Source organism: Apis florea, unplaced genomic scaffold (genome assembly GCF_048593485.1).
Source record: "Apis florea isolate Af1SG1 unplaced genomic scaffold, ASM4859348v1 contig_2350_pilon, whole genome shotgun sequence".
In the NCBI taxonomy this organism is placed as follows: Eukaryota; Metazoa; Arthropoda; class Insecta; order Hymenoptera; family Apidae; genus Apis; species Apis florea.
In genome coordinates, this window is record NW_028256565.1 from 5,958,871 (window position 1) to 5,980,410 (window position 21,540).

The following is a 21,540-nucleotide window of genomic DNA, read 5'->3' on the forward strand; positions in this document are numbered from 1 at the left end:
GAACAGCAAATTCCCTTGCACGCCAACAATTGTTATTAGAAAACCAATGATTTTTTTTTTTTTTCCTTTTTTTTAATATCCTACGTACCTTATTACCGAGAAAACGAAAAACCAAACGGTGGTTATTATTGTTAATTACTGTGGCTCGATCGTCGAGTCTGAACGAGTTGGTAATTTTACGACAAGAAGAAAAAAAAAGGGAGGGGGAAGGACACGGAGGAAAAAAAAAAAAAAAGAGAAGAATCGAAGTGGCCGATTATTAACGAGTCGATTGCGGAACGAACGGGAACACCGGTAATCGAGAATCTTTAATTGCAACCGTTAGAGAAAGTGACATTGTGGAAATGGCGGAGATCGTTCTATGCATTTCGACTTTCCATCCAATTTGACTCGTGCCATTGGGTGTGCGCGCGGCAAAAGAGCACGAAATATTTCGAGAACGATTTCGGAACTGGTTTTCGCCGCATTATCGTAAAAAACGATGCTGGTCATCCGGTTTGCAAACGAATCGAGAAAAAGGGAGGGAGTCCCTCCTTTGATCGCTCGAATATCCGGGGTAAATCGAGCAAATTTTAAACGATGGGTATTTCTACTATTCCTCGATCGTCCATGATTTCTTGCCTTCTTTTTTTTTTTTTTTTTTTTTTGATAGAACTCCAGAGATAACTCGAACGATTTTTCTTGAAAGAAAGAAAAAAAAAAAAAAAAAACCCTCGTTTCATAAATGATTCTCGTCATGCAAGAATTACCGATCTTATCGTTAGAAAGATTGACCAGTGTTCAGTAACAGTAAAGTAACAGGTTTGACACTTTTCAAATTTAAGAATTAAATGTACGCTTAATAATTACTGGTAATTCGTAGAATCATCCGACCCTTCGTTTCGAAAAAATTGGAGAAACACGCTTAATCGTATCGCCTCCTTTCCAAACCCCTCGAAACCGAAGTTCTCTCCCCCTCCCCCCCAAAAAAAAAGAAAAAAAAAAAGTTGAAAAACAAGGGAAAAACGAGTCTGAGCCAATCTACTTTTCCATCGTTGACCGAAATTCGTGGAAAACGTGTGCGGGGAGCGTGTGAAACGACACGGTTCAACAGGAAAATGGATCTTCCATCGCCAAGAAAGGATAGAGAGGGGAGGGGAGAGAAGGAGCCAAGGCGTCTAATAATTCACCACGAAGCCGAGCTATGAAGATATCACTGGAATCGATCGAGCGGAATATCTTAAACCTGAGAGAGAGTAAGTAGAGTAAGTACATACGAAGGACTGGCTCGCTGACTTTATCCACTAACGTAATCCATCGTATCCAATTTATTTTTTTTTTTTCATATAATAGAGAAAAAACTCTTTGGAAAAATGAGAGTAAGAAGGGAGGAAAATTTGTTTGAAAGTTTTTAGCTCCACCGTTATATTATACGTTTTATATATACGATAAACGTGGAATGACACGATTCAGGTTTTTCAATCGTTTCGCAATCTCTTAAATATGTTTTAAAAATCGATAACAACGAAAAATAGTTTCACAGAAGGAAACTTTTCAACGACACGACGAATTGCGAATTCCAACGTAAGCACAACGATCGCAAACGCAAAAAGAGACCGCGAGGTATTCGAGCGGAATTAATTCAGATTTAAAGATGTAATGCACAAAAAAAAAGAAAGTATTTTATTTAGATATACGAAAAAAAAAAAAAAAAAAAAAATTATTACTCCACGATTGTTAGGACGGAAAAGGAATCGTTGATCGAGTCGAGATGTTGCGCTCGAGATGGAAAACTTCTATCCTAAAGGTATGGCGCTAAACGTAGAAATGTTTTCACGCGTGGTAATTCCGCGATGTAAACGGGTCTGAAATGGCTGGAGGCGAATTATTTGGCATGAATTTCCACGGGCCGCGCCACAGCTGCGGCCACGATGAAATATTCATAACGCGATTGAAGAGCTTACTCTTTTCGCTCGATTCGACAAATGCGCGCGTAACCGGAAATTTTTAACGATACACAACTCGATAAGAGAAGGGAAAAAGTAAGACGAGTTGTATCGCGAATACGTAAACGCTAAGACAAGCGCGATGCTCGTTAAACCGCATCTACGTTTAAAGCGTTGCGACACCGTTGATTGAGAACGACGCCATTTGCATATTTCTTTGTTCCTCCTTGATCAAACGTCTTTCGTAGAGTGACGTAAAAAGAATATTTCCATATTTAGTTGTTTACATAAACACATTCTATCGCGAGTGTTACTACATGTGTAAATAAAAATATCGCGGAATATCGAAAATTGGTCGATCAACACATTTTAAGCAACACATTTTTTTCTTTCTTTCTTTCTTCTTACAATACGTGATAGTTAATTTTGTTATCTCGAGTTTCAATCGATATTTCGATAAAAAAAAAAAAAAAGAAGAATATCGTTATATTATCGCGAATATTTGGATAAAATTTTCAGGAAAATACGAAATAAAAAAAAAAAAAAATAGAGGCCGCACGAGATGTGACGTGTTCTTTTTCACACGAATAAGCACAATCGTTTCAGAAGAAAAACGGACGTCTCGTGTATCGGTCGACTTTATCGATTAAAATTTAAAATCAAAATAACAATTTTGATAATCCCTCTAATAACAATTTCATCATAACAATTAGAATCTATTTACCACGATTACCCATATCGTTCTATCGTGAAACGTTGATGTAAACACAACGTATTTACAAACACGCGAGAAATCGGAGGCGAAATATGGAGAAGAGAGCTCGGCTGGGCTGGCGAGAATTCGCGTTAGATTAGAACGGGATCGATCCGTGAGAGAGAAACGGACGGATCGATCGGATCGACGAGGATTCACCGTGGTCAAACGGTGGCTCATTTGCAAGCGGATAGGTCAAGGCGAGTGTGTGCTTAAACGTCAAGGTATAAATCACCGTGGGCGAAGACAAGGGGCGAGCGAGCGAGAGCACGAGGGGGCACACGAGCGGAAGACGCGTGGCACCCTCTCTTTCGCGATCAATACGTCGAGTGCGCGCGCGCCTCCGATCGCGATTACGTCCTCGAGCCGGAAATATAAATCGGGATCGATAGAGAGGAGAGAAACAGAGGAGAAAATTAATCGTTGATCTGCCGCCCCACGATTTTTCGAACCTACCTATTTCGCCACCTGCCAATAATCCATTCATATTCCGCGTATAAAAATAGTAGCGACTGGACGGCGTGTCGTTTATACACCCTCGATGAAATCAATTTCGAAATGGTATAAATGCGCGGGGGAAGAAATATCGAAGTCGTTCTCCACTCGCCTATTAATCTCGGGCGACCGTGAAAAAAATTTGATTCGATAAAATGGAGGGGGAGAGAGAGGGTAGAGATGCACGCACCGGCTCGTTCATCGGCGGCCGGGTTAATACGTTTGGGACAAGCAAGATGTTGTAATTAGAAAATATGGTTGACAGTTATTGGAAAAGTGAATTATATATCGTGGTTTAGAAATATTATTGTTAGATCGTGGATTTATATTTAAATGTACAAAAGTGTGTGCTAAGTTGATTTTAATTCCCGGCTGAGATCGGAGAAATCTCTATTAATAAGAAGATAAATATTTATAAATAGCAGTTTGATATTGGATATTACGTAACCGAACAATGAAAGAATATTTTTCCATTGTATAATAATCTGATTGATAGAAGTAATATTTTCTTCTCTAAGAAAAGAAAATTTGTTTGTGCGAATAAACGGACGATAAATAAGAGATTACATTTTAAAATTAATACCTTTTCTATTAAAAAAAAAAAAAGAAAAGAAAGAAAGTGTAACGTAAAATTTCTCGTCTTCGAGAATTTTAATGAAATTTTAAACGATATTCAATTGCAATTTGTAAAAGATGGAGTCAATGTATCCAGGAGAATAAGAGAGAAAGTTTGATTGACGCAAGATTTTTGCGCGTCACTGTGGTTCGGTTAGAACTTAAAAGGAATGAAAATGGGTTCCATTGAACGGTCTTTTGAAAGGCGATCGTGTATGGTGTGCTGGTTGTCCTATATTAACGTCACCGGCTACCCTGCGGGTCGTCGACACGACTGAGCTTACAGGCTTAGTTGCAATGTTTGTATAAACTTCTGGTCGATGTTAATACGATGAAGCGTAATGTAAAATAGATATTTGAACGCCTCTGAGAAGTGGCTGCGGTCCGCGATGATGGCGCTGCGGATTAATCGTATCATGGCCGATGAGTGACGCTTAGCAACGATTTTATTCTCCAACCAGAGTTATTCGAGATTAATTCGTTTTCTTAATTTGAAAAATTTAAATAAGGAAAAAAGAAAGAAAAAAAAAAAAAGAAAAAAGAAGCCTCAATAATTACGATCAATTTTTCTCTTCTGCAATTTAGATAAAAATTTTTAATACGAATCCACTTCAACTTAATCTCGTCATTTTAACGGAACGGAATAAGGAAAAATAATTTTTAGAACCGGATAATTATATTCGAATATGGAGATAATTATTTTCAAATTTTCACGGAAGGTAGATTTTTTTTTTTTTTATCGAAAATAGAATTTTTTAATACGAATATTTAAACTTAATTCCATTCTAATGGAATGGAAAAGGAAAAAATATTTTTTAAAACTCAATAATTACGAGGATAATTATATTCAAATTTTCATGGAAAATAAAATTTTATTGATTTACGAGTATTTCAACTTAACACTATCTATCGCGTGACGATAGATTTTAAAACATAGTAATTGCGACGATAAGCAAATTTAAATTTTCGCGAAAAATAAAGTTTTTTTTTTCTTTCCTTGTGTAAACTTTAATTATTAAATAATTATTAAAAATTCACAAATTTCAATTTTCAATATTTCAACATGACTTATCATGTTAACGTAACGAGTAAATTCTGAATTCGATAATTATTCAGAAAATGATTAAAATTCTAAAATTCCATTTCCATATATTCCTTCTATATATATTCTCAAATTCCTTTTTTCTCTTTCATTTATAATAACGTTCCCCATTTTGTCCCCAACTCGTTAAGAACGCGATAGCAAATTAAATCCAAATATCTATATACAAATCGTTACAAAATTTCGCGATATGTTATTGCATCAACCATACATTGTAACTCGAGTAAAACTTCTTCTTAACTCTTAACCTCATTTTCTGACGTACAACGACAAATTTTGAAACCCGATCCACGGCGCAATTTGTTGGAATCGATACCGAGTTTCACGAGTAAATCGATTATTAATTGCGCCACACTCCCCTCGATTTAAATTTATATCGGCAGAAACCAGTTGTGAATGGAGCCTAAAGGACACGGCCCTCGAGCGTGTATACGGCTTGGCTCGCAGAAACATGGCTGAGATTCCAGAACGGAGAAAGAAGGTAGAGGAGAGGAGAGGAGAGACGAAGGGAAAGAGAGAGAGAGAGAGAGAAAGGACCCGGCGACTGTTCGTTACTTTCTGATTGATGTCGACATTTGGAAAACATTGCGACGTACAAGCATGCATCGGGGACAACGCCATGTGCCTCGCCTATCTCGAGGGCGCATCGTGCATCGCCCGTTTTATCGCCCGCTCTTTTTCGACCAGCTCGTCGATTTTAACCCTCGAATCGGCTCCGAGATCCGTGGACGATACGACCTCGGTCGACCAACATTTCGATTAAAACGTCTTAAAACGCGCACTATTTGAAACGAACTTGAGATAAATGGAAGCGAGAACGACTCGAAAATCGATGTTAGAAGAGGGAGATCAACGTTCGAAATAATTGAGAATGAAGATTGAAAATTAAATTCTCTCTCTCTCTCTCTCTCTTCGTGATGTGGAATGATTGAAAATGCAAATGTACGCGAATTTGTGTCTCCTGATTGAAAGAAGAGACTGAATAATTCGAAAATCGATGAATAATCGAAATATAATAAAATTTTCAATTTTTAGCCTCGACAGATGTACAATTATTCGAAAAAGTATACGATTGGTCGGAAAGTTCTCGAGGATCGAAACAAATCCGAAACAAAGTTAAAGCGAGAGTTGGTATCAGGATGAAAAAAACGAAAGTCCTCGCTCCAAGATGGCGAGACGATTCTTTCACTCCGAAAATAATCGTCCGTGTCTATAATTCAAACAAATTCGTCAACAAGCGGAGACAGGAATTTGAAAATAATACAAGGACTTGGAGGCGAGTTGCGTTTCTAAAATTAAAACGAGGATGCACCACTGCCGCCGAGGTTTGACATTCGACGGATGTTTAAAACCGATCGTTCCACCCAACATCCTTAATCCTCCTCCTCCTCCTCCTCCTCCTCCTCCCCCGACCTAAATTCTTTCTCGACCATGAAATAAACACGGGACACGATATCGCGTATATTACGCCCGGCCCATAATATTTTTCGCCGGACAGCGCGCGCCAGGATATTTAGAGATTCCCCGTTAAATTTCACCGACCAGTGGGACAGACGACCAGTTAGCCTTAGGTCGACAGATATCCCCCGATATAACTTTCTTTTTCGACAGCCGCGTTTTCCTTCCAGCCGCTCTTCTATGTATACCGTTACCCCGAAAAATCTACCAGAAGAAACACCAAGCCGAAAAAAGAAGAAGAAAAAAAAAAGAAAAAGAAGAGAGAGGGAAAGAAGGACACGAGAGAGAGAGAGAGAGAGGAGAGGAAGAAAAAAAGAAGGAAAGGATCGACTCATCGAGGCCAGCGAATGGAACGCACGACGAGAAATCGATACGACTTTAATCCACAGGCTAAAGGCCGATATCCGCGGCGATCGGGAGAGCGAAAGTGATTGATGGATACCCATAAATACATAATCACGGCTCGTTCGTCGCTACGGCGTGGACAAAAAAAAAAAAAAATCCGCGGCTATTCGATTTCGCCCTTTGGAAATTTTTTGGAATCCTGGAAATCGCGCTCGCCTATTCCAGAAGAGAAATCCGGTATTTGGAAGCGAGATGGAATGAGATGGAGCGAGAAATTCGCTTTCAAAGTTCTTCGCCTCCGTCGAGACGGATGGAAGATTACTTTTTTCCTGGCAAGTAATATCTTATGGAGAAAGATATCGTTTCCTAATGATTAAGATTAAGATTCATTATCTCGTACTATTTAACGACGCTTTTACATGGGTGTTTATATTTAAATTTGAAAATGAAATGTAAAAACGTACGATAAGAGAGGTTGCGTAAAATACACGGTATTGCTTCATTGAAAGTTTAGATTATTTTTTTTTAACAAATAATCTAGACGAACCGAGAAACGTCATTCGTAAAAATAAATCTCAAGATACGCCGATTTTTTTCTCGAAATTATCCTTAAATTATCGCTTCGCAATTTGGAATTACAATAAACAAGAACCAAATTGACTAAATCTGGCAATTTCCAATTGTTGCAAAAAATTCAGGAAGGTCGAGAGAAGGAAAATTCTCTCCTGTTTGCATAAAACGAGTCGGATGGTTTCACGTTTCCGGGAAACGCACGACGCTACAAAATTACCCGATCGAATATTATGGAACCGGATGGATGGATGGATCCAACGCGGAAATTACGTCTTCGTGGTAGATTGGGATAGCGGCAGTGGAACGAGAAGATTCACACACGCGAAACATACGGGCGCTGCACGCAGCGGCCAATGGTGTCTTGGCAATTTGGGGCAGCTGGGGAAAATTGAGCGGTAAAACGTGAACCGCCATGCGGAAACCGATCGAGACGGCGTCGATGCACCGTGTTATTTCGTACGATCGGCCAATCCGCGCCTTTCATTATTTCCACGCTCTCTTGGATCCCAATTAAAATCGCACAAAAGCCTCCCTCCCTCCCTCCCTCCCCCCGTTTCGACTTCCGATCTACACAGTGGAGGGCACTCTTTATCGCCATTTCGATACCGCGATTTTTAATATCGAGTGGATTACCATTAACAAATCACATTTTTTTTTTTTTTTTTTTGAAAAACAAACGAAAAGTTTTCGAGGAAAACGTTGCTCGAAGCACGAACCACATTTTTGAGGAATACTTTCTCAAATTTTACCAAGAATTAGCTGGTCGTTGGGAAACTAAGACTCGATACTTTTAAACTGACGATGGAAGAAAATATTTCGTCCCATTCGATTGGAAATGGATAATTTTCACGATTCGAAAAAGACAAACAGATTGCGTAACAGAGTTGCGCGACTCTCGATTCTACGGAATTTCTTTTTTTTTTTTTCTCTCTTTCCCCTCTCGATATCGATCAGGGTCGCGCGTTTGACAAATATAAGTGGCAACGCCGTTGTTGTACGGGTTAATTAAAGTTAGTGGTGGCGGTCAGTGATGACCAAGATGGCGGCCAACAACTTGGGAGCGCATATTTCATTCGGCGTGGCGATTCGGACGAAATGAAAGAGAAAACAAGGAAATATGGAATTGAAGAATCTCTCTCTCTCTCTCTCTCTCTCTCTTTTCGTTCCGCATTTTTATTAAAAAGTTCGAAACGGTGAGATTATATTGCGGGACATAAAATATTCCGGCGCATGAATGCGTCAGAGAGATTAATAAAGAACTTTCTTCCATCGCTGCAATTTACAATATTCGTCGGGCAGAACACGCGTGCACCTGAATTTTTTTTTTCCATCCGAATTAATATATCAGAACGTCGGAATCCATTATTCAGGCGGATAAAATACGTCGAATTTTTGCACGAATTATTTTTACCGGGCTAAATCTCACGGCTAATCGAAACGCCTCGAGGTACCGTTCGCGATATTTAACAAATAGTTTAGTTTCCGCGGAAGCTAACCTCAACATTCCTCCCACATGAAAATTCATTCGCCTATTTCACGGGATCGTTCACGATACGCGTGCTGTTCCACGTTTCCTCGAATCTCGAATTATGCATTCGAGACAAAAACTCGCTTGCTGTTTAAAATTTCTAAACGCGGCCGGTCAAAACCACGATCCATTATTAAAACGTGACACAAATATCCGATTATAACTCACTTTATCAAACTTTACAAAGAGCAACGAAATTCACCAATTGGACGAACGTTGCTCGCTCGAGAGATCCTCTTATCGATTCGCTCTTTACGCGATCGAATTCTCCTCGAAGAAGTGGAGGAATCGTCGTCGAGCTGTTTGATCGAATAATTTTTTTCCACGATGAGACATTCGTGTATCGGTTGGAGAATAACGCGGAAGCACAGCGTTGAAACGCAACATTGACGAGGAAGAGAGACTGACGAGAAGGTGAGTTAGTAGTTCACTTGAAAATCGCCTGGCACGCGAGCGATCGTCGCTTATCAGCGATCTCGTAAAGCTCTTTATCGACACCGATATCACCGTTTTCACTTTCGATAAAACCGTGCGATCATCGAATCGGAATTTGAGAAAACCTGTCGGATTAAACGTTCGCGGAAGTAACGTTATAATAGCCGGCCACTGTGGAAATCGTGACACCACGATGGATCGAGGGTATCGACTGATAAATTTTATCCTTGCATCTCGCGTTATCGCGCTTAAGAAAATATTTCTTTGGGGAACGGCACGTGTTTCTCGAATAATAGAGATACAGAAAGATCTTCAAATTCAACTTTTACAATTTTCAAATTGAAACAAAATTATTCGCGCAATCGAACGATAAAATGTTGACATTGACAAGAAGTTTGAGAAGATTTCTTTTTAAATCACTGTCCACATTGGAACGTTGAAAACCTGTGATTCAAACTTGCTACGAAAAAGCATTATATAAAACTTTCCCCGCAAATTTTCACTAAAAAAAAAAAAAAAAAAAAAAAAATAAATAAATTGCATCATCCAAGAAACGTCTCGACGGAAGAATACAAATTTCCTATTTCGAAAACTTAGAATCGAACAACACCATCGAGTGGACGCTATTTCACATCCGACGGACAGCCAGTGTCCGAGCCAGCGTCGGTTCGATTTTCCAAGACGAGGAACGAGCGAAAAAATGAGGTAGATCACGTCCGTGAACGAGCAACGGATAGAAATGGATTCGGTTCATTCCGATCGACGAAGGAAGAATCGTAATCAATCCCTGGAACGTCAACCGCGTATCGATTCGAGGCGGGCGCTCGACATGTGCGTGTCAATATTCGATATCCACGTAAAATGATAATTTCGGCTTGTCCCTCGCCTCTCTCGAGAATTTCTCTCCACTCCAACACTGCGATCGACGACGGCACTGCACTTGCACGCGACCACTCGTTTTTTTTACTCCAACCACGTATCTTATCCAAGTTTCACTCGGCCATCCAAGTGTTATTGTTTCACTCGTCTCCACGCGTGTTTTCAATTCCCCTATAAAATCGTCCCAGAATCTTTTTCGCGCACTTTTCTTCTCCTTATCGATCGAAGTGAAATTCGGCACAGCGTTCGACAACTCGGAGGATTTTCACCAAATTTTTTTTCCCCGCCAGGAGTCGAGAATAAAATTACACTTACGATCCCTCGAGAGACACCCTTCGAGCGTTACGGTTTTGCCTACGCAACGAGCTCCACCACACCTCGAGCATCCAAGTTGCTCAATTACGGGCCAAACAAAGTCGAGGCCCTTGTTTCAAATCGGCCGTGCACGAATCCCACTCGACACGTCCCAACGGCCTCCTGTTCCAACCCGATTTAACCCGATCCGATCGACCACTTTCACGAAATTCTATCGAGCACACTCTCTCCTCTACAAGTATTTTCCAAGATTCCTGCCAGCCTGCGCCCCGACACGCATTTGCCTCCGATTAAGCATCGATCCCCCTGCGTGGACCGGCCACGAAGAGTTGGGCAGCATCTCGTAGCGACGGGTGGAATCGGATTCTCAACTTCACCTGTTAATTGGCGAAACGACACTTCATATCGTCCACGCGTGAATCATTGTAATTCATCTAGGTATCGTCGATACAACGATCGTAATGTAAAGAAGCGACAAGAAGCTTATCGCGGACAATAATTACGAATCACAAATATGTGTGTATGTATTCGCTATCACTTTCCAATGATCGATATCTGCCATAACAATTACAACAAGAGCAACAAGAAGCGACACCTACGTTACATTACAGCGTTAGTCGAATAAAAAGTAATTTAGAAACTTTCCAAGTATCAATCACTTCCCTATCAATTCCCCCAACAATTACAGAAGCAAGGAGGTAACATATATCACGGCCGGTTCACATATTACTCGGGATAAGGAACGGTTATCGAGAGAAAAGAGAGAGAGAGAGAGAGAGAGAGAGAAATCACTTTTCCTACCATTCGACACCTATATACCACGCGCCTACGTCTCGAAATATTCGATCCCTATCCCAAAGATCGTATAATCATCGATCACGTACCCTTGGCTGCGCCATGAACGCCCTGGCCGCGCCGGGGAACTCTGCGTGCTGAGCCACCGTAGCGGCTGTATTTTCCCACAGTATAAGCAAGTAACCTCGAACACTTCACACACACTGGTTTCCCCACTTTTCGATCCGCCTTATCGCGGCGATCGGTTTGCCCGTTTCCGTTTCTTTCGTCACACTCAGAGGACTCGCGGATTATTTCCTTACGCCGAATATCACGGAGGATAAATCCACAACGAAGGGCAGGGCAGGGGGGGAGGGAGGGAGAGACGAGAAGAAGACCAGATGCCGTCGCTGGCCGAACGTGTCCGTGTTCGCGCACTTTTTCCCTTCGATTCTCTTTCCTTTTTCGATGTGTTTATTTATATCTTATCCTCCCCTTTTTCCACGTCGAGGAACAAGAATTTCGAGTAACAAAGAATGTTGAAAACGAATCTCCGTTCCCGACGGTCCCCTCGATCGCACTCTAATTCTATGGACGCTGCGCGGATGGCTCCTCCGTCGGGTCCTTGGACGATCCGAGTCGACCGGCGACACGCTGCTCGACGACGAGAAATCGAAGCGACGAGCGTCAGCACAGCTTGGCTCGCGCGGTTGAACGCTGCAGCAGGACCACGGCTACGGCCGGACACACGTGCTTCCTCATCGTCACACTTCCGCTGTACGGACACCACCCAAAGAGAGAGAGAGAGAGAGAGAGCGTGCCTCTCCGTAACGTCAGTCTCGCGGCATATTATGCGTCGCTCGATTTCCTTTTCTATCCCTCCACTTCGTCGATCTTCTCTTCTTAATTCTTCCTTTCTTCCTTCACTTTCGTCTCCTCTTCTTTTTCCCCAATCAATTTTTCGATCCGATCTCTTTAAACTCGTCTCTCCAGGCCAAGCTGATCTCTCTCGGTCGACAAGGCATTAAAGAAACGTTAATGTACGAGAAATTTTAAAAGGGGCGGGTATTCGAGTTTCCCGACGGATAAGAGAAATCACGATTCTTTTCTTTTTTCTGTTTTCTCGATTTGTCACCAAGATATATATATATATATACATATATATATATATATATATTTCATACGTATTTGTCACACGATCTTCAGTTATCACGGATACTCTGTGATGTCCACTATGGATATCGGGCCCACGAATGTATCGGGTTGGCCGTCGGAGAAAGGGAGAGATATCTGAGGATGCACTGGATTACTGGTTATTTCACAGTAATAAACGGCACGGATAAACACCGGTAAGATATGTCACTGTGGAGGACACGTTTACATCCTTCGATACACCGTCGATCATTGGCGCCAAGTCGAGGCGTCGATGCAGTTTCGAATAGCACTGGTGATCGGTAAAACGGAGCAGCACAAATGGATGGCGAGGATCGCGCGCGCGACACACTGTGTGGCCTCGAAAGAACTTGGACACGAGACACCAAACCGCCGATATCTCGACGATGCTTTCGAACGCGATCGATGATCTTCTCTCGTCGAGAAGAGAAATATATACGGAGAAATTACGCGAAATTTCTCGCGCGTCTCAATGTCCACCGTTGTTAAATCCGAAAAGATTCGAAAAAGAAATTCGAAGATCCGTTCGTAGTCGCGTGTTCGCGCGCGACACGAACGAAAACTCAAGCACTCGAGAGTAGCTTCGATGTGTAGCCACGAATTATCTCTTGTTTTCCTTTTCAATGTCGTCCGAAACAGCGCGCCAAACAGATCTCCGTGATTACCGTTTAATATATACGACGATACAATAACACGATAAACACAACCGAGTTCGACTCGTATTTACCGATGATTCTCCACGCGACGAATGTGGAAAAGCGGTCGGATATCGCGTCGTAGACGGAGTCCGCGGCGGAAGAAGAAGCGCGTTCCTCCTCGCGGCGATTACTGAACGAACGAACCGGTCACGCAGAGGAGTGAGAGAAGAGGTGACGCGCGAGAGAGCTGTCCGCGAGACGGCGGCCGACCCTCCTCCCTAACCGTAACTACTACTGCGTGTGCCACTCGTAACTCCGGCGGACAGAAGGTGGAAGGTTGGTGTATATGTTGCGCGCGGGCCGGCGGGCAAAGGCAGCCACGGGAATATGCGTGTTTCGAGTTCTTCCCCCACGAAAAAGCACCGGGTACATCCACGGGTAAGAGAAGAGCGGAGCGAGCGAGCGTGGAGAGCAGCGCCTAGCGCGGTTTTAGATCCTGCGCCGTCCGCAGTCGTTCGCCAACTGTCAATCAGCGCCGCGCTACGCCAAGGAGTGGGAGGCGCGCAGTCACGCCCACCGAGCGCGGCCAATGCGTCCCCTGGCGCCGCCTACATCCCCACCACGCCGCCCCGACAGCAGCGCCGCGCCGGCGAGACCGCGAACCACGGGATTCTCCGCCATCGCTACACCACTACCAACGAGACCGCCGACGGACGACGACGAACGAGACCGACGAACACACGAGGAGAGGACGAGGCACAGGCGGCGAACGAACGGCATCGTCGAGAAATGCCTTCGATTCCTGCGTCTGGCTAAAGAGGAAGCCCCCCGGAATCGACTCGACTTTCTCTCCACCACGCTCTCTGATCCACGTCCAAGTTTCTATCTTTACCTAGGCGGATTTTTCTCGTTACGCGCTCGATGTGAAGAAGCAGCTCTAGGACGGAAACGATCGTATCGTTTTTCACTTTCCGTGCCGGTGAAACCGACTACTACGCAAGTGATAGCTTAGCCGTACCTCATCGCGGTTACGTTTTTAGAAATTGACAATTTACAATCCATGCGATATGGTGCGCTTGTCGGAGGAACGTTCTTTCCACTTCTACGTACTATACTACAACGAGGAAAGTGTCGATCGATCGAACTGATCGTACAGTTTCGTTAAATACCTTCTTAAAAATTACTATTGTTATATATATTCGATCAGTGAAAGTCGAACACAATTCGAAATTTTTCACGCGTGTTCGTTCGCCAAGGAGAGGAAAAAAAAAAACTGCGCGTATCGCGCCAGAAATAGTAAAATAGACGCGGAGATTCCCGCTTCTTGGCAAGAAGTTTCGTCGCTCTTGCTCGACGTCTTAAATAACGCAGTCGATGATCCTGACAAATAACGGATGCTCGGTTAAATTCCGGCCGTCGGACAGACCCGTCGTTGGAACGTGCTCGAAGATCCGACGAATTCATAGAATCGTATCGACGTTGTCATTCTCGACTCGTTGCCGTATTTCATCGCTCTGCCAAAGGGGTGTTGTACACACACAGGAGGGCAATCGAGGGGGAGAGGAGGGTGGTGGTGGTGGTGGTGGTGGGAAAACACTCGACCGGCGTTAAACATCGTTTCGTTTTATCGCCACTTCTTTTTTCCTCTCCTATTCCTTTTTCCCTCTCTCGCTCTTCCCCCTCCCTCCCCCCCTCCCTTCCTCTTTCCTTTTTCCTTTTTTCACCAGCTCCCCCCCCCCTTTTTTCCCCTTTTCTTTCTTTCTTTCCGCCTTTCTTTTTTCTTTTTTCTTTCTTTCTTTTTTTTTTTTTTTTTTTTGTTTGTTATTTCCCCGGTTATTAATTCAACGCGTCTGGTCGCGGGACGGCCAGCCGGCGGCGGCGGCGGCGGTCGATCGAGCTTTGAATGAACCGAACGAACAGCTGACTCCACGCAGGAATTGGGTCGCGAACGTGCGGTTTCGAACTTTGAATGGTATTCGGCGTTGGGTGAGTAATAGCGACAGGAGGCGGCGGAGGCGGAGGAGGGCAGAGAGGCGGCTGTCACCGACATCACTCAGTGTCTCCCTCCTGGCGTTCACTTCGCTCGATTTTATGACTCTCTCTCATCCCGCGCGGCACACTTCCACCCCCCAGACCCCTACGGCTCTCTGCCCCCGTTGCGTTTCGCGACAGTGGCGCGTACACAAGCGTCCCTATCGCGTTTGCATAATGTCGCGAATCGACGTGTATCCCTTTTCATCATCCTCCTCCTCCACCCCCACATTTTTCTGATTTCTCGCAGATGATTTTTCTTTCTTTCTTTCTTTCTTTTTTCTCTTTCCTTTTTTTGCTTTCACTTTTTTTATTTCGTTTCGAACCGTCTTTCTTTTCTGTTCTCGGTTCTCGATCGAGGAGAGGAGAGGAGGATTGGAGGTCGAAGGATGCCGTCACCGGCGAAATATGAAAGGACCAGGGCCGCGAATCTGGTTAATATTCGACCGGATTAAAGGATGGGCCAGACGTCGTTGCTTTCGCGTTTAATCCTCGCGCTTCTCGCTTCTCTCCTCTTCGCTGTTTTCTCCTCTTTCTTCTTCTTTTTCTTCTTTTTTTCTTTTACTTTTTTTTTCTTCTTCCTTTCTTTCTTCTTTTACGAATATTTCTCGCCGTGGGATTCTTAGCAAAGGTTTATTAAAATATTTCGAGATATTCGACGTGATGACCGATTCGAAGGATATAATCGGTTGGTTTATAATCGCAAAAATTGCATCTGGAAGAAGGTTAAATGGGCACGTATATATATATATATATATAGGAGTCGATTGGATGAAAATATTTTCGGCCGACGATGAAAGCGGAGAGTCGGTTAACGTTTCGTTTTTGTCCTCGCGATACGCATCGGCGGATTTTTCGCGCGGTGGTTTATTCAAATTACAGCGCGACCTCGATTATCCGACCGAAATGGCGGACACTTTGTTCGGATAATTGAACGTGATTACGTTTTAACGAAGCGAGGAACGATCATCCGTTGCATTAATAAACCAGCGCGACGAGCAAAAACTGGTCCATCGCTTTTATCCAAAAAGCTGTTAGCTTTTCGACTCTCCCTGCGATTACTATTTTTCCTCTCCCAACGTGATTATTCGTTGTTTCATGATCAATTAATTATCGCGTGTTAATACGCGCGATAATATTTTGTTTCTTTTGTTCAGTGCAGAGCGGTAAAAATGATTGAACCTTTGTTCAAAACAAGACCGAATCGAGAGAATTTTATGGAGAGATGGAAGAGATGAAAGGCTAATTACGACGAGGGAAAAGAAAGAGAAAAGTTTTGTCAATAAATATCGAGAAATTGGATTAAATTGATTCATTCGGAAACACATCAGAGAAACGCCGTGTTCGTTCTTCATTAATCTTAAACTGGTATACGCTTCTCGAACGAGAATAGGATAATTACACGTTTCGTGGAGAAACGACTATTCATTTAACCGGACAATGGGCGCCAACCTTTCGATTTATAAACTCGGCTTAAAACTCGGCATTAGATAATCTTAATCTTCCTTCACAGGTAATATCTATTATATTTGTTATAAAGTCAATGCCTAATCCTGTTAGGGACAAGTAACATTTGTATTGTAAATTATTTCGACTTAGTCCCCAAATTTTATTACCTCCAACTTCCTAGATCCAATATAAATTTTCCTTGGAAATACAATAAAAATATTTGCTTTTGTTCTTTGAAATTAGCGTGATATTACGGTTTCGTATAATAGTGGTTAAATTGGTTACACAGGTCAACACCATAAATGGCCAATAACCATAAACCATACCAGAAGATTTCTGAAAAGGGATTAGACCACTGTTCGAGAAATCTTAATTACCGCAAAAATTTACCACTGAATGAACAATTTCAATCCTTTTCGAAATAAATCAAGATATTGCGGTTAACACGAAACCAAGAGATTAACGGTCACATCTATCGATCAAAAATAATCTATACTTTTCGCTCAATAACTCGAGATGCAATGGAAAGCTTCTCTCTTCCAAAATTGAACAAAATTGCGGCGATCTTGTTCCGTGTTCGAACGATTATGAAAAGTGAGCGAATCTCTCCAATCTCTCTCTCTCCCCCCCTCTCGTCGGTCGAAACACCATTTATCCGGTTAATTCGTAGGTGTTCCGGACATTGTCGGGGCTTTACCTGGCACGGGACACTTGGAGCCTGTTATTTCGCAATAAATCACACTGCGAGATGGAACCGAGCTGCTTGTCGATAGTAACGAGGGATTCTCCCCCGTGCGATTTGGCCCCTTCGCGAGGTAAACAGCCACGAGCCATTAAACTCCGCGTAATACCCCAAGATGATCGATTTTTACGTAACGCACGGAAGCCACGGCTTACACTCTTTGCCCAATATCATAAAAATCAACCCAAACTTTATTTTCCCGTTCGTCGAATTTGAACGATTTTTCCACGAAACGAAGGGATCAACGAGGAAATTGTATACAGTTAAGTATATATATATATATATTATTTGGAAAGATAATATCACGGAATTACTCTTCCTTCTTTAAAATTACTCGAAAAAATTAATCAATCGTATAATAAGTAAGAGACATGGAAATACAAATTTCCAAAGAACGAAAGTTCGACATTTTCTCCTCGATTGTAACAACGTAACATCTTCTCGATAACAAAAATTATAATCGAAAATGGACAAACTCTTGCGTGGCAATAAAAAATTAGAGATATTCCATAATCGATGAGAATACGAGAACCGTTCCACTCTCGGCCATCAGCGGAGGCGAACAGTTAATTTCAACCATCAAACGTAGTCTGAATTACTCGTTATTCGAATTACGAACTTTCTCGAGAAGTCTGCCTCTCGTGGCTGGATCGATCGATCGTTAGTTACGTAACCCCGAACGAGAAACGAGCAACGCGCGCGCTTCATGGAAATGGAGTTATATTAAGATGGAAGGCGTTTCCAAACGGTACACGGGGTATAATAGCGGCCGAGGCGATGATACAATGGGGGATGGTGCGCGGCCTAACCCGTCCACTGTCCCTGCGTAATTCTGCGAAGCACCCCTACTCCTCTCCCTCCCCTCCCCCCGCTCCCTACTGTCACCCCTATTGTGCCCACAGGCATAACAATGTCAATGCCTATACCGTTAAGCCATCGACGAAACGTGTACGCGGCGTACCCCAATTATTTCATCTCCCGTGATACGGTTTTCGTTAGCCCTGCCGATGATTTTCGCCCTCGAGTCCTTCGTCTTACAATTTTTTCAAACCGACTCACCAATGTGATTATTCGCGTGGTTTTCTTTGTTACTTTGTCAATTGTTCGAGACTATGATGTTCGAGGTATCCCGATATATAGTGTATTCGAAATTAAATTTAATTGCGTAATAAAAATTGGAAAATAAATTTTCGTAATAAATCTATTTCATCGGTGAAAGTATTTTTTTCTCCAAATAATATACGGACATCGTAAAAATACTTGCTTACTCGATATTATATCCAATAAAATTCTATACGAGTCGTAATAATTTTAATTTATACCATTTCCATTCCATTAATTTCACTCGACTCCTATTTAATCATATTGCCTGTATATATATATATATATTATATATATATTATAATATATTTCAATAATATCGAGTATTTAGAATTTTATTCGAGGTAGTATTTAATCATAATTACAAACGAAACAGGGCGTAATTTTTCATCCGAACGTTTCATCGGAGTTAAATGAAAACGATCGGAGTTGTCGATCGGCGAATTATCGAGGCCGGTGGTCCTTGTAAACCATCAACCAGTTTTTCACGGGCCCGAGGATACGTGGGAGCGTAGTATAGGCGTTAAAGCCGCGTATCCGAGACGATTCTCGCTCGATCCGCCGGCAACGAGCCAAAACTCGAGTTCGAGGGAAAAGCTGGCCTTTCTTTTCGTCCTCTCTCGAACGTTATTCGGCGACGGGTGAGGAACGCGGCCAAATTGGTTGAGCAAGAATAAGACGAAGTTTTGAACGGGCGGAGGGAAAGAATCATCGAGGATCGAAAACTTGGTCTTTTCTCGATATATTTTCAGCATTGTGCCGAGAGAACGGGCGACGGCGGTGTTCAAGGGCAGATTATTGACCTTAGAGACTTCTCCGAGCTCTCCTCCTCGCCACGATTTATTTTTTTACGCGAGATTGATCACCGTACAGCGAGGACGTAGGTATATTTTTCTTGATCCATGCATCCCGTAATATCGATATCGGGCGGCAGATAAATATTCTTTGACGGCTTTCCAACGTTTCCACGTTTTCCTTCGTATATTAGATTATTGAATTAAAAATATTCCGCTCATCCTGGTATCTTTCGAGCCAGGGAACCGTGAATACCGATTTCCGATCTTGGCATCCGATGCAAGAATCCGATATTTGATTCAAGAAAATTGGAATCGTACCAACACTTCTACTATCCTCTGTATCCCGCCTCGCCCATCCAAGACACGCTTTTATATTTATGGAACCTAAATGTTACACTCAAAGGGGAAATTAAATCGAGATGTGCGTGGATCGATTGCAATCCGAGAGGATGCAAAGGTGGGATAAAATATCAAACTCGAATTAAAGAAAAAAAATAATCGATCGTGCCAATGATGAATTGATAGTAATAATAGTAATAATAATAATCCCTAACGGTATACTCGTAACATTAATAGAAACGCGATTATACATGACGCGTGGAGATTGAAAATTCTGATAAAAATTTCGAAGATCAGAGATGATGAAAAATGATCCAACATAATCGATCCATCCGATCGTTCAACCGCATCCCGTCTACCGCCTCATTTCCCCGACTCAATTCCGCCAATTATACGCTTCTACCTAATTACCAATCGTAACCCAATGGGAAACGGTAACGACACGAGGCGTCGTCGCGCCAATTTTCCAACCCCACCTCCTCCCCCTCGAGAGATGATTCAAAAAGAAAAAAAACGATCCAGGGAGAAGAGCCAGGTATAAAAACAGCTGATCCTTCCCTCCCCCTCTCTCTCTTCGTCCAAACGGATTGACCCGACCAACGTTCTCAACAACTCGCGAAACGCGACACCGATCCGATTATGTCTCTCGAATTACCGAATATTCCCTCCCCTCCGCTCCCCGTTTCCTAAACGCTCCTCGATCCTCTTCTTCTCTACTCTACTCTCTCTTCCCCCCCTCTCCCTAATTTTCATCCTCGCGCAGGCCGCCACTCGACGATGACGACGACGACGACGACGACGAGCCCAGCCCTCGTTTCGTAATCGTGTTTATGGTTTTCCAACGAGAGTTGGAAGGAAGGCGCGCGCGCGTGTGTGTGCGTGCGTTCGCGAGAGAGTATCTCGCCATCCGGAAACCACGACGTGGTCCGTGAGAAAAAAGGTCTGTTAGTAAACACGGGGCAACGGCGTAAGCAGCCTCGAGCGCAAGAAACAGAGCAAACCGTGTCGCTTACTCGCCGACCCCCTTTTCTCGCCGTACCCTCCCTGTTCATTGACCATTCATGCGAACGCTTTGAACAACCGGAGTTTTTTTTTTTTTTTTTCTCCTCCTCCTCCCCCTCCTTCTCGCGAACATCCTGTGGATTCCTTATTTTCTTCGTGCGTTTTTTGCCTTCTTCTTTTTCTCTCTCTTTCTCTCACTCTTTCTCTCTTCCTCTTCCTCCTCCTCCTTCTCTTTCGCTCGCTTCGGTTTTTTGCCCGCGCTCGTTCCGACGATTCTGGGAAGCACACTGCTCGTGTGACGAGAAAAAGTCGCTAGTTTTTTTGCGGATTTGCTATTGAGCCGAATGTTAATGTCCGTCTTCGATGTTCTTTTTTTTTGTTCGTTTTTTTTCCTTCTTTTTTTCCCCCCCGGAGTGGCTATTAGTAACGGATCGTTGAATTTTCTGAATATGGGATCTTGCGGTTTTTTACGAGTTATCTTATATACATCGCTGGAATGGAAATATATTAATTGTAACTGTTGTGCAATTTTTTTCTATTTCTTTCTTTCTTTTTTTTTTTTTTTTTTTTTTTTCTCCTCCATTTAACCGAGAAAATGTATCGCGAATGATTCTCGAGATCGTGATTTCATTCTTAGGAAGGATATTTTATAAGCGTTATTTTTGTGCAAATGCATAGTGCAACTTATAGTTGCGCGATACACAGGCGTATTCATGCGCATAATTCAGTCTGATAAGTATGCTAACCAAGGTGACGATATATTTCTTTCTCTGTACATGTATGTATGGAAAAAAGAAAAAAAAAAAAAAAAAAGGAAAAAAAAAAGAATACGGCTTAATGCATTTGGCTAGGTTCATCGAGTCACGTGACTCGGTTATCAACAACTACGAAAAAAATAACTTTGCCTTGTAATCATTTATCCCGACACTTACCTCGACTAAATGAATTAACGATGGAGGAAAGAAATATAAAGAATTTTCAACCTTTCCTTATTTTTTTTTTTTTTTTTTATAATCTCTTTTATCCTCGACAAGTCTATCAATATTTATAAATTTAAGATTACAAATAAT

At 42.5% G+C, this 21,540-nt stretch overlaps 1 protein-coding gene and 1 long non-coding RNA gene across 6 annotated transcripts in view; one reads left to right on the plus strand and one right to left on the minus strand.

Moving 5' to 3' along the window:
• The window catches only part of hth (Meis homeobox homothorax), a 479,196-nt gene that overhangs the window by 417,282 nt on the left and 40,374 nt on the right, over positions 1-21,540 (minus strand). For 4 of the 5 annotated variants that reach the window (XM_086904800.1, XM_086904799.1, XM_012490499.3 and 1 more), the window contains exon 1: positions 11,309-14,693. The exons of the other annotated variant lie outside the window; for it this stretch is intronic. In XM_086904800.1, the coding sequence (XP_086760926.1) occupies positions 11,309-11,323 (15 nt within the window). In that variant the 5' untranslated portion in view covers positions 11,324-14,693. Of the gene's footprint in view, positions 1-11,308; positions 14,694-21,540 lie in introns of those variants that run through there. 5 annotated transcript variants of the gene reach the window in all.
• On the plus strand, positions 16,779-17,744 carry LOC147658142 (uncharacterized). Its single transcript, XR_015291075.1, has 2 exons — positions 16,779-17,083; positions 17,160-17,744. It is a non-coding gene; the product is annotated as an uncharacterized LOC147658142 (long non-coding RNA).